We start from the raw sequence: 14,309 nt of genomic DNA on the forward strand, positions 1-14,309 counted from the left end.
GTAACTATAAACTGAACTTAATCATTAATTTTTCAGCATTAAAAAGAAAAAGTAGGCTAAACTTCAGCTATAGATGAAGTATTTAAAATAATTTCCCAAAGCCCTTCATAAATATGACATTGATTCATTGATATACAGGCCATTAGCAGTTAGTCTCCTCTGTTCATCTATCATTTCAATTATCTCTAGACTTCCCTAGGGTCTTTGACAAATGGGAGACAATTTGCATTTGGTACATTAATGACCTTGGCTGAATTTATAATTCTCTCCCCCCCTCCATAATTATACTTTAGCATTTGAGGGGAAAAACCCACAAAAATATAGTCAGACAGTTTGTAATTTAATCAGAAGTGGAAGGGTGCTGAGAAAAGGAAGAGCTGGGGAAAAGGAAGAGTTGTCAGTCTCCCGCTGCACTGACCCAACCCTGTTGATTTCTTACTGGAAATGCTGTGTTTTGGTCCCTGCTCTTACAAAGTACAAGAGGGGGTTCAGAAAATGACCCTTTAAAACCTGGGGGGACAAAAAATAAAGCTTTAACAGAAAAGTAATATTCATCACTTAAATGTTCATGCTTTGATGCACCCACAGCACCAGTTCCCACCTCAGAAAGCTCCCTGGTCAACTTTCAGGATTTTGGGGCAGTGTGTTGCTTTTTAAGCACTGGGGGGCCGTGTATGTAGTGAATCCATCACACACGATGAAAACGCTATCAGTGCTGTCCCAGGAATGTTTCCGGTTGTTAAAAATTTGCTGTTGCCATCAGTAACAGCAGCATGGTTAACAGCAGATACAAGTCTTTGCCTTTTCCTTTGAACATGAAATCTCTGCAGCCTCTCAGACAACATTAGGTGGTAACTGTTGGCAACAGCTACGATGTTAGGAGCGACGTATGTTTCCAGCTAGATTTTCAGAACCATCCATAACATTACACTACATGTACTTTTCTCATATATCACACTTCTCTTTTGTGAGTCAGAATGAATTTGGCTGTCTCTTCCATGCAAAAAAGTAATTAGACTGCTTTGAATGTGAGGAATTTATTTTTTGATTGGAACTGAAGGGTGAAGTTCCAAAATGTGAAATTCCAGATTCACCGATGCTCCTGCTTCGGAGGGAGGCATGCGTAAAGCAAGAAAGGTCTTGGGTTTGAAGAGTGCCAACCCAGTTTGAGGCGAGCGCAGGGCAGGCTGATCTGCCTTGGTTTCTTCTGACGTACGCTGTACAACTGTTATTCCACATGCTGAAGAGCTGTCAGTGTTTGGTTTGAAGAGGCTTGGTTAAATTAGAAGCTCTGAGTGGTCTCTAAGAGTGAACGAAAGATCAAGGTAAACATATCTATTGATTTCTTTCCTCACCCTTCTGCGAACAGGACTAGGACTCCAAATAGTACACGCCTGTGGAATCTCCTATGCTCTGCACACAGATGCTGTGTGAATGTCTTTATTTCCACACAGCCAGTATGCTTTGATTTTTCACCCCTAATAGTTTTTGCCCTTTGATGTCTGTTTTTAATTTATTGAACATCTATAATATATCTTAAGAATATTAAATTTATTTCTAATAAATATTCTGCTTAAGAGTATTAACTTTAACACTGTGACCTTAGTGCTGCTCGCAAAATATGGTTGGTTATCTTGAAACCAACGACTTTATGGCTGTGTGTTGTGTTGTTATTTAAGATTTTACAGCAGTACACCCTTTTTAATGGTCAGGAACATAAAAACATAGCTGCTGTTTGCAGAGAGGAGGGTGGAGGAATGGATGTTTTAATGTGCAAAATGATCCCATGAAAAGACCAACTGCTGTAGTCATTTTGACGTTTTAAATGAATTGCACCATCTCATTGATGCTTTGCTGAAAACATATGTACGTTTCTTTTGTATACCCCCTGAAAAAATTGGGTTTGGCTCCCCATCAAAACCAGAAGCCTGACATCTTTGTAGATTTAAAAGGCAAATTTAGTTTGGGTTGGAAACCAGAGTGTGAAGTTTGGGTTGCACGAAGCTGGTCCTTTCTGACTCTGGTATGAATCTGTTTTAACAATGCAGGATTAGCAGTTTCAGCCCTCTAATTTCTGTCTGTGATCACCTTTGACATCTGACAGTTTAAAAACCTTGAGATCACATTTTTATAACCAGAACTCCCGGGCTGTAAACCCAAGACTGCTACCTCTGCTAACGGCGACTGCTACACGTGGTGAACATATGTGCTTGCAGAAGTAGGAGAGGTCCCAGGTTCAAATGCTGGTGTCAGTCTGAGATAACTTCCAGCCAAATTGTTCCTTCTGCAGAGTGCCTGACTGTGGCGTCACGCAGAGCAGGATTTCTTTGTTTGAGAGGAGACCTCTCTGCTGATCTATGAGGAAAGACCCCAAGAAATCAGAGCTGTTCTCTGCTCATCAATGTTAATTTATCTGGGAAAAAATAAATCTTATTTTTCTAGTCCTTTGCTTTGAGTTTTTCACTGGTAAGAACTGCACACAAGCTAATTGTTCAGACATCTTTTTTCAAGCTTGCTGTAACTCCATATCCAACGTAAGTGTCCTGCTTGAATTCATTAGCAGGGATTCCCTCCTAGACAAAGGATGCTTACCTCTCTGCCGTTTTTGGATCTTTCTGAAATATTTAGCTCCTGTTTAGCATGAAATGAAGCAGCTGCATTTATGAATGCCCAGTGGTGGCCATCCATCGAGGTGCTGCACAGCACTGCTTTTGGCATGGGGCGGGCGGAGGAAAGCCTGCCCTGCAGTGACACTAAGCACCAGTTAACAAGCACCCACTGGTGTCAAAAGAGTTAGAGGAATTCAGAAGATAAATTAGGCAATGAAGTCTCTGGGAATAATGACTTCCCTAGGGTTTCTTTACAAATTAAACTGATGAAGATTTAATCATTTGTTGTTTTTCATTTTTTCCATGGGTTCTGTTGCCCTTGACGTGTCAGATCAGTTACTAGAACTCACCGTGAGTGAGCGCAGCTAAGGGGCAATGGCATATGTCTGTGTAGACCAAACAAAGAGTTCTCATTTACGTTCATTGTTAAAGGATTGACCTGGTTGTGCAATCATCTTTCAGCCACACAGAGAATAATTACAGAAAAGTTATTTTCTGTAGTAAGAAGAAGTGAGATTACTTGACAACTGTAGCTAGCACAGGATTTTTGACAGGGTAGTGAGTAATTCTGCCCACATAGCTGTTAGGAAGGTCTTCTAGTGAAGAAAAAACAAAAGACAGGAGAGATTATTCAGGAGGAAATAGGAAGAAAGAAATATTTAACTCATTTAAGGCAGCAGCGGAGGCGTGCTGCTTGATCTAATCCCAGGCTGTATCGAGCGATGAGTAGAGTCTGTCCCACCAGTGATTGACATTGACTGGCAAGGACAACTATTAAGAAAAAATAAGAAAATGGGAGTTTCCATTTAAAACTCAAAAAATTCATTCTAACTCTAAACCAGAAGCCAGGCACGTGGCATCCTTTCCCTGCTAAAAAATCCTTCACAATCATATCAGTATGTAATAGTTTGGGGGGAAAAAAAGGGGGAAAAATATTATTCATGTGATAAATGATCTTATTTGTGCACTTTCTTAGTCCTGTGGGTAATGATATTATGAGAAAGAGTAGTTTAGAAGGAAACTACCTGGCTTCTTACAAGAGGGATGCCCTGAAATTTAGGGTCATTAAATTGATATATTTCACAGGCTGCACTGCAGCCTGTTTGACTGGGGAGTGGAAGTGTCTGGACCCGTGGCTTCAGTCCCATTGAAACTGGGACTCCAGCACCTCCACATTGGGCCTGACGGTCCAGTTGGCAGGGTTTTATCATTCATTAAGAGACAAATACTGTTTAAGGACAAGCATTTGAATGACACTTTTTCCTGTCCATGTCCCCTTCCTTGCACACACACCGGGGTATGTTGGGCCTGGCACCCGCTGGGGCGTGCCCCGAGGTGCCCACATGTGCTGCAGGGGCTCCTCCCCACAAAACACTGCCAAAAGGAGTGGGCTCCTGGGTCTGAGGCATTTATTTTACAGGGTTGGAGGAGAGGAGCCACATGCATGCTTAGATCGATCTGTTCTCTTGCTGAGTAGAGGAAAGAAAAAGAGACAAAGCTGGAATAAACACTTTATACTTATAATAGTACTTTTCTTTGTTGTCTCTCCTGTCCCGTCCTGGATCAGATAAAATCGTGATTTGAGGTTCCTTTACAGAACTGTGTTTTTTTTTTTTTTTTGGTTTGTTTGTTTTTGTTTTTTTTTTAAATTTGATTTTCCAATAAGCTGCTCTGGTAGGGCCCAGTGGTGCCCTGCACCCTGCCACCTGCCCAGCTCCTCCTCCGGCCTCGCAAACTGGGGCTGCTGCTCTGCATGGATGTCAGAGCCACGGGGTGGCAGGCCTTTTATCATCCCACACGGGCCACCGCTGAATTGGTAGGCTCTGACCCATCATTACAGGTTTTACCTGGGAACAAGTGTATTTATTTCTTTCTGAAATTGTTCGTTCACCTTTTAGCCCAGCGAGCCTGAAAAACATCAACAATGTACGGTGCTATCTTTATCTCTGCTTTTGTTATTTATGTGTTGGACTGTTGCAGGGCTCTTCATGGGAGGTGACATTTTAAATCTCTTGAAAATACAGGTTGAGCAGAATGCATCAGCCACCTTCTTCGCTTTCCCGTTGTGCTCCTTTGATGCCAGTGCTCTACGTCTCTGAGCTGATGGTTGGTCCTGAAGACGTTGGCATTAGCTAACCCGAGGATAACCCCAGGTTATTTGCACATATCTACTGGTTATCACTCTTCAGCTATCATAGCCCAAGAACCCAAATAATTTTGCATAGCCTTGATTTTTTTTTTCATACGGAAGTAACTCATTTTTATGGAGATTTATACCACTTAAGATTAATAAATGTAAATGCTAAGCTTTTAGCAATGACCTAGCATACCTGCTTTTTCTATATGCTTTTACAATTGCACTCTGATGACCCAATTTATAGACGATCATGGGAAGTGGGGGGAAAGGCAGTAGTTCTGCACATAAATTTTCTTGAGATACAGACGCAGAAGAGGGAAGCTGAACATTTATTGGGAACAATACTGGCATAATCCTACCCTGGGTTTGTGACCAAATGGCTGGCCCTTTCTGGTTTTCTTCGCCAGAAGGCTGCAAGCTGCAAGCCTGTCTCAGGTTCAAGGTGCATTTTGTGAACTCCCCGTTAGGCTCCAGCACTTGGCTTGGCTGGAGCCAAATGTTTAACTCGTGCTTGCAATTCATGCCAGAATTCAAGTTGATAAGACTCCTGGAGTCTCACTGGTACTCCATGGATATGATTTTTAAAGGGTGTTTACCTGCCTGCAAGATAGGAAAGAGCTTTATATCGTGAAATCAAACCTCCAAAGTTCAGTCTTCTACCCTGTTTGTGTGTGTACACCCACCACTTGTTGGCAAGGGAAGTCAGATATACAGCAAAAAGAAGGCATTTTTATTTTTAGGGTAGCTGCATTTTCAGGCAAAGGCTTTTGAGGATGCCACTGTGGAGTCCTGAGTTCTTTCTAAAAAGGCTCCATTTTGTCGTTTTGTGGCATGAAAAGTCTACGCAGAAAGAAATCCGCCTCAGCAGAGCTCTGTTGTGAGGAAAGCTACATTACAGCAAATGATGCTTTCTTTTATGTTTTGCTCACAACCATCGTAGCAGGCAAAGGCAAACACTTGTCTAATTTGATAAAATATCTTTAATTGCAGCAACGGTACTTGAGGTTTGGGCTGGGTGCGTTAGCTCTGTTTGTAATCATAGTTCTAGCCGTGCTCCACAATCATCTCCAATCATGGCCAATTAGCATCCGTTAGTCTGTTGTTGCTTAATTCAGATGTTCTGGGATGCTCAGTTGCATTATTCATACCTTGCCTGTGAAATGTGTTTTAAAAATGAGTACTATTACAGGATTTCGTTGTACTGTGGGAAGGTTTTTTATCCTTTCATTTTAGTTATTCCAGTTGCTATTAAAAGAAAACTGGAACATGATTTAGGTCTTGCAGTTAACTTTTAGGAAGTAGTTGTTCCTGCTATAGATGATTTTAAAGTGGGATAAAAAAAAAATAAAAATCAAAGCAAGTATTTTTTCACCCAGCACTTTGGTTTTGTAGGTTATTGTTGCAAAATGTCCTTGAAGCTCAGGAAAAAAAAAAAAAAAGAAAGAAAGGAAAAGAGAGACCAGCTGCGCATGTGGTTATGGAGGGTAAGCAGTAAGATTCTGAAAGGACAGTTAAATGCCAAGTTTCAGGATTTAGTCCAGACTTTATATACTCCAAAGGGTAGGAGGAAAGTGTGTGGTGGAGCAGGCCACCTCTGTACCCACAGCACAGCACTGAGCATTTTGTGATACTGCACAGGGGCAAAAACAGCTCTAGAGTACCACAGCGGTTCTTACCAGCCTCTTGCGTTTTAAGAGCTTATTCTTTAACTTGTTATTTAAACTCTGAGCCTATTTTTTTCTCCCTGCCGAGTTTTACCCTGATTTTAAAGGAGTTATTCTTGATGTGTGCAAGTGCAAATGACTGATGCATCTGGTTTTTGTTTTTAATCTTCAGCCTATGATTTTAATAAGGAAAAATTAGTAGTGGTAAAGGATGTTTAACAAGAGGTTTTGTTTGATTTTGGTTTTGCATCTAGGGTTCATAAAATCAAAATTTTTAATGCTCCAGGGACAAAAGCAAGAAAACCATTGCAGAGATCTACACCCCTGGGGTAGGTGGGCTATGCACCCAGTCGTTACATTAGATGGCTGATGTTCTCTGTGTAAATGATGTGACATGGGGATCAAGAGGAATGTGTGCAGAGGTAACTTCTTTCTACAAAAGAAAATAATAAAAGAGGAGGTGATAACTTTTGGAAACAGGGTACAACAGCTGCCAGTGGAGACAATGGCAATGATGGGTGTTCTCTGGGAGCTCACTCGAGAAAAGTCTGTACCAAACTCTCAGAAGTTTGTTCCACTAATCAGATGCTTGTTAATAACAGCTCAGATTTACGATACTTCATAACAGCACAAGAAGAAATATTCATCCTGTTATTGACTTTGTGGAGGAAGAAAACCTAATAAAGCATTAAGAGTGCTTAATCAATACACATGTAGGACTGTGCTTGACTACCAGAATGAGCAGCTTTGTTTTCTATTCAGGCAGATAATTTATGGTTCACACTGAAAATGATGGATGTAATTTATGTTTTCAAGACAATTACTGTTCAAAGAAGACTGTTATATAGCTCTTGCACAAAACGAAGAAAAAAGCAAGTGCAGTAGCTGGGGCGTGAGCATTGTGCTTGCCAGCCTGTCCAGTCTGGCTATTTACATGTAACGTTGCTGTGATATATGTGCGTATGTACTCGTGTGAGCTGTGTACTGTCATAGCAGTGATTGGCCTTTAAAGTTCAAATCAACTTTCTCAGGCTTCAGGATTCATTCAGACATATGGTTTTGGTTGCAGACCATCTGGGCCGTAATTTAAAAAAAAAAAGCAGTGTCTAAAACCTTAAGGAACTACCTATTTGTTGGATCTTTGGTACTTTTAAAACTTGAATCAAACCGTTTAGAGCTATAAATGAGAAGTTTTCAAGTGCACTTTATAATCTGCAGATGCTCACCTACTATATTTCCTCATGGAAGCAAATAGTAATATGAATGAGAGTATAGCTCTTTGTTCTTGTACCAGGCACGCATCTTTATCAAGGTACACATATAGGTGCATTTAGGTTGCACATTATATAGTGAGGATTTGATGATAAGTATTATGAGGGTTTTGTGCCGAAAAACATTCAAGTTTGATGTTGCAAGCATTCACGTTATGTTTTCTGAGTTAGGAATTTACACTTCTGAATTGTCATTAAAATCAATAGATGCTGCCAGTGTCTGTTACAGCAGGTAATCAAGCTTCATTCTTAGATAAAGTTGCTTAATATTTAGATTCCTGAAATCTGCCCATCTTCACCCCAGTCTTCAGGAGAAAATCACAACCGGGATGATGTGCTATTAGTGAACTGCTGTATTCCTCCTAAATAAACATGTTCTGGTTACTTTGACCCCTAATTGAAGCACAGTGTGCTAGCCAAACACTTTCAAACTAATCAAAATAACCTCCCCTTTCCGTAGTGGTGGGCTTTGTTCGTGTGGTATTGCAATAACAATGTGAATGATTTTGCAGATTTTATTCCACTCCAGTGATTTATTACAAGCCCATTGAGCTATGACATGCGCTGAAGTCAGCTGCTTACGGTTCAGAGCACAGGTTAGCCCCCGCGAGTGGTCACTGAAATGGCAAGTTTGCATGTGGTTGCATTAAATAAAGTTGTTGCTCATCTGCAACTGATAAATATAGCAACCTTGGGGGGAAAAAAAACACTAAATAATGGGCTGCGGCTATGAGATTCTCTTTGTTGACTTAAAAATTATTCTTTACAGTAATACAAATTCCTTAAACTTGTTATACTGGTAAAATCCTTTACCTAAAATACTATTGCTTCTAGGCTAGTGTGTCCCGTAGATCTAAATTGTTGCCAAAAATAGAAAGTGATTCAGTTCATTGTTGGAATACAATTTTGTCCAGTGCTGCATTTATAAAAATTTTGCATTTATTTGTAGGAAATCTAAAATCGTCTAGACTTCCCAAAAATCTTTGTGAAAATTTTTTTCTGGCTTGCTCTGGCTTGCTATCTGATACTTTCAGACAGGAGCATTCAACAAGAATGGAGAAGGCTATTGGGATCAGTCCTTCTCCACCCAGCATATAGCTCCTAGGCATAGTTAATTGAGCAAAGGTGATCCATTTCCTGAAAAACGGACGTGCTCTCCTATGCTGAAGATATCAAATATTTGAGGAGCTTTTTGGACAAATGAATGCATTTTTACAATACCTTGTGCTGTGAGCAAGGGATGTAGGCAGATGCCTACAATTTACATTTTTGAATTCTAGTGTATTAAAATGCTGTGATTTTTTTTCCACACACATCACAGGCATCATATACAAAGTTAATATTAAATTAATCTAGATTTTTTTTTTCATTTTTATTCTCTAAGACTTCATACGTTTGAAAACATATTGAAAGCATTGAAAACTCACATAAAGTATGTCCCGTGGAGAATGTTTTTGTGTTGCAACATTGGCTCTATAAATAAATGTGAAATATTGCAGTAGAAAGCATCACATTTATTTTTCTGAAGCGCCTACAGCATGTCATTACAGATGGATTGATAGTCTTGATAACATTGAACTTTTGTCAGCCCTAACCTGGCAGACTTGTTACATGTCAGAAATTTTCTGTCATTTTTCTTGCTATCCAAAAGGCAAATATATTTGCAACCTTGAATGACATTGAATATGGAAAGCAGACAGAAATTTATCATTTGACAGAATTGTTTTTGTTGTAGTTGTTTTTTGTTTTGTTTTGTTTCTTTACAGTGGCAAATCTGTAATCAGACATTAAAATTCTGCCTACTCTGTGTTTTAGGAATATAGAATAGCTTACAAGGGCCATACGATCCATGTTTTAACAATGTAAATATAAAATGAATTTGTTATTATTTCACATTCAGATAACTTGTTTTTGTGCTTGTTTGAGGCAACTTCTGACCTTTATTATTGGGACTGTTAAAAACAAGTTGGCATAATACAAGCAGTGGAGAAGCTCTTGTACAGGAGGTTGTACATTGCAGATGCAGGTGTTTAGAGAGCAAATTTCCTTAACACTAAGTTTTGAACTACTATGGCTTGTACCTAATGAGGGTTATGCCTTCAGATATGTGTGCTGTGTCGTAGGGAAAAGGCTATGTCAAAAGCTCATTTTGCTGTCTTACAATACCTATAATTTAGTTTCTGAGTTATGACGATTAGCTTTAAATGACATATTTGTTTTATAGAGGAGTATGGATGAAAAGTCAGAATTTCTGCATGCAGTAGAAAAAGCAGTAGATTTCTGGTGTAAGAAACAGACAAAAAAAAAAAGAATAGAATAAAAACAACTTTTAAGGCAGAGATGAGGAAATCCTGGACACAGCATGAGAAAAAGAGATGGAAGAAGATAAAGAGTTGTAGAAGCACCAGTTCTTTTACTGGGGCAAAACACATGGGTGGGTCACAGCTTTTTATGCTGAACAAGAAGATTCCTGATTGCTAATATAAATATGTTGCAATCAAAAGGAAAAATGTTCTGTACATTAGTATGCAATAGCACCATAGACTTCCGCGTGTATTATACCCTTGTGAAATCAAGAGGATAATGATTAGCTTCTCAGCTTGAAAGGTTTTCTTTCAGTGTTTTGGTTGAAAATACAGACATTGGTGTTAATAAATTAGGCTGTATATTATAGACCACGGAACTTAGTCAATATTTTATACTAGGAGGTCATGTAGTATTGCAGATGCTAAACGTGGTCTAGAAAAATAAAGTAGTTCCTCACATAATTTTGTTTAAAAAAATAAAGAGCAAGAGATTTTATTAGTTTTCAATTCTGCTAGTATAAATAGAAGTTGAAGCTGTGGAGCAGGGTTATTATGCGGCTCATTACTGTTTATTACCACAAGGCATATCAAGATGTGTGCTAGTTAGAGGGAGTAAATCACTTGGAACACGTCTGCTTTGTCGATCTTCTGTACGATGCTCAGCGCTACCGTGCCTTCTTCCTGTGCTTTGAGGAACAGGACTAAAATCTGTTGCTTGTCATATGTTCTCTCAGTCTCTTGCTGAGAAGCGAACAGACGAGTGTTTTATTTCGGTACGGGTTGCTTTTGCGTTTCGGGGTGTGTAAGTGTTTTACTTCAGAAAAGTTTCTGTCTAAATTGTGTTTCCATGAAATCAAGAGAAAAGCCTTGCTGACTTCGTGTGAGTTAAGATTTGCTTTGTTGTGTAGCTCTGACATAACTGATGTATTTTTTTAAATCCAACTTGCCAGTGCTTGTCAGTGTCACTGGGAATAAAGAAAGTTTTACTGTGTCGGTCATTGCATTGAATGTAGAGCTGTAGAGAAATTAGCTGCAGAGAAATGAGATGTTTTCAGTGAGATTGTGCCTCTTCAGATATGTGTTAGTAAATGTTGACATTGCATGATGTGCTTTCCTTTAGCTTGTTAATAATCTGAAACCTCCCCCAAAATTTCTTTGAACTCTGGTTTTTAGACAGGATCATAAATGAACTAGTAAAATTAAACTCAAGCTCATCAAAGAACTAACGAACCTTGGTAAATCTTAGTCTTTAGCAGCTAAGGATTGAAGTTGAAAGGCTCTCATCTCTCTTGTATACATGTGAAATTCTTTCTTTTTTGATTTTTTTTTTTTTGCAGCATTTTGTATTTCTCTTAGACAGAGTCTAATTAGAACTTTTTTTAAAAAGCTGTATTTCCCCAGTGCTGATGTAGAGTGTCCCTAATATGAAGTAATTGCTCCAATTTGTATAGTCATGATGATGCTTATCTACTATTGCTTAATCTTCCTCCTCGCAGCTCTCTTGCTCTCTAACCTGAATGCAACGTGTGATCCTTACCAATATCGAAGTCCTCGTGGACATGACATCTGTCACCTACATCCTCATGCCAGGTTTTGGGAACCTGGCATGTGCCCCTAGCCCTGGCTTGCCCCTTACCAGTGCACTGTTGTCTGTCACCAAACCAATAAAAAATGCCCACAACCCGTTGCTCTTGTACAGATTCATTGCTGTCCCTCCATGCCTCTGCAGTGGACGAATTGCGTGTCTACGAGACAACATTCACACTTCAGAGAGAGCGATGCAAGCCAGAAAGTAATGCACAAGTATGCTTTCCAGAATACATGAAATCAATACAGCAAATACCTGCTGGTTTTGCTATATTTACTATCCCACTTGACAAATTTTCTACTTTGGAAATACTTTCATACCATCTGTTGTCTGCGATGCAGCTCAACAGAGCATTACTGGCCCGGAGATTTCTATCACATTTCTTCAGAAATTCTTGGGCAGGATATACGAGTACACAGGTTAAAAAGAAAATGTCTTCAGTATTGATTTTTCTCTGCCATTGACTAGTCATTTACTTGATTATTTATGTGGTTCTTTAATGTTCTTCATTTATAATGTGTAAAGATTTTTTTCTCCCCATTCAAAATCATGCAAGCAAGCACCAGCTTGAGCAGGTGAATAGGCAAGGAGTGCAGATATTAAGTGCACACATATCCCGAGGAAAGAAGGACCTTAACTATTTTCTAGTGCTACTGTTTTCTAGAGGTTTTTCATCTCTGTCATGAATGCTGGCAGCAACGTAGCACACAAGTGAAGTGGTGGAAATGGCAGTATAAAGATTGTTGTTGCTCTTATGAGAAGAATCGCAATCACAGGCTGGGTTTGGGTTGGAAGGGACCTCAAAGCCCACCCAGTTCCAACATCCTCGGGCGCTGCCAGGGATGGGGCAGCCCCAGCTTCTCGGGGCAGCCTGTGCCAGGGCCTCACCGCCCTCTGAGTGAAGGATTTATTTCTTATATCCAATGTAAATCTCCCCTCTTTTAGTTTAAAGCCATTACCCCTTGTTCTATCCCTACATGCCCTGACAGAGTCCCTCCTCAGCTTTCCTGCAGCCCCTTCAGGCACGGGCAGGCCTCTGCGAGTTCTCCCCAGAGCCTTCCCTTCTCCAGGCCAAACACCCCCAGCTCCCTCAGCCTGCAGCTGAGGCTGGGTAGACCTTGCATCTTACCTTGCACAGAAGTGGAGGAGGAAAAATCCCCCCATTGCATCTATCGGCTGCGTGGTGGGGCACGGTGACATAGCTGGGAGCCATTTCTGCGGTGGTGGCCTAAAGGGGCCTTAGCTGTATTTCTCAGTAACTTTTTACTTCTGTAATATCAGGATCATACACAGATATTCTTAAATAAACATGTGATCTGGTCAATGCCCACTTTTGACTGACCGCCTAATGCTTTCCACCCACAGATGTAAACGAGTGCACCACGGAGAACGGTGGCTGCCACGACCAGTGCTGTAATACCATCGGCAGCTACCACTGCAAATGTCCAGCTGGCCAGAAACTGCAGGAAGATGGAAAATCGTGTGGAGGTAATGTTTTGTTCTGTGTCTTTCTGCTATTAAGGAATCAGAGAAGACATTGCAAAGGAAAAGTAAGTGTTAGCTTTTAGCTGGAGCCAGAGTGTATATTCAGAGTTGTCAAGAAAGCCGATCTTCTCATGTCTGGATTATGCAGATGTAACTCTAAGAACACTTCAAAGGGTTGTTTTTTTTTTTTTTCCTTTTGAAAAATTGTTATCATTTAACCTGGATTGGTTGTGCCATGTTCTGATTATAGAATTTCCATCATCAGTTTAAAAACCTGAAGAAAGTGTATATGTTTGATAACATTTCGTGTCTCTAAAACAAAATGGTTCTTATCAGAAAATACACATACGTTTTTGCATTTCAATCACAATTCCACAGCTAGAGATTAACAGAATAAAAAAGGATTTGAAATCACATGCTACATAAACCCATTTGTCTTCTTCCTAAGGGAAATATAAGTCCAGTTAGTGCATTATGGGGTAAAATTTGTTCCTATGCAAAAGATGCTATGCAAAAGCTTGACTTTGCGTAAAATTAAAACATCACATAAACTTATGTTACAACATTTGGGAAATCTAACCATAATTCATTAGAGTTGCATTGGTAACATGGAGTAATGGATGTAAACAAACCCATAGGATCTGTTGATCTACAGTCGCTCCATTTTTAGGTGTAAATGTAACTGAAATTAGGAGTAAAGTAGCCAAGATGTCAGAGGCCAGAGCAGATCTGTCTTTAGGAATTCTCCGCTAATGCAGCTGATGAACGTTTGCTGCTGTATGATCTTCTGGGCACTGGCTGTGTGCCGAGATTGCATCCTCAATTGTATTTCATTGCTACAGGAAGTGTAGAGTGGAAGTTTTCTGATTCTCTCAAGATGAAAGGCGTTAGGTATGTTTCCACAAACTGTGTTATCATCTCTTCACAAGAAGCCATCTCCTCTGGCTTTTCCTGTTGTACAAACTGTGTTATCATCTCTTCACAAGATGCCATCTCTTCTGGCTTTTCCTGTTGCACAGCGTCACACAAATTCCTTTGTTCCAGGATTTCATTTATCATTGTCCTTCAATGTCTCTCTTCAGATTTATTACAAAGCAATGTATTTCTTAGCTGTGATCGTATTCTTTACCCTAACTTTGTAATTTATTTGGCTGCACTCCTTTTTCTCCACTAGAAGATTGTAGAATTATTTTTCAAGGTAAGCTATCATTTGATATCAAGCTTGACAATGTAAATAAGCTGTAGATGC

At 39.8% G+C, this 14,309-nt stretch overlaps 1 protein-coding gene across 5 annotated transcripts in view; it reads left to right on the forward strand.

The window, feature by feature from the left end:
- The window catches only part of LOC101795342 (uncharacterized), a 191,852-nt gene that overhangs the window by 92,718 nt on the left and 84,825 nt on the right, over window positions 1–14,309 (forward strand). For all 5 annotated transcript variants that reach the window (XR_005267893.2, XM_072042412.1, XM_072042410.1 and 2 more), the window contains one exon: window positions 12,941–13,063. Coding sequence is in view for 4 of the 5 variants with exons in the window: in XM_072042412.1 (XP_071898513.1) it covers window positions 12,941–13,063 (123 nt within the window). In the remaining variant the exon portion in view is untranslated. The remainder of the gene's footprint in view (window positions 1–12,940; window positions 13,064–14,309) is intronic.

This window comes from Anas platyrhynchos, chromosome 9, assembly GCF_047663525.1.
Source record: "Anas platyrhynchos isolate ZD024472 breed Pekin duck chromosome 9, IASCAAS_PekinDuck_T2T, whole genome shotgun sequence".
Lineage (NCBI taxonomy): Eukaryota > Metazoa > Chordata > Aves > Anseriformes > Anatidae > Anas > Anas platyrhynchos.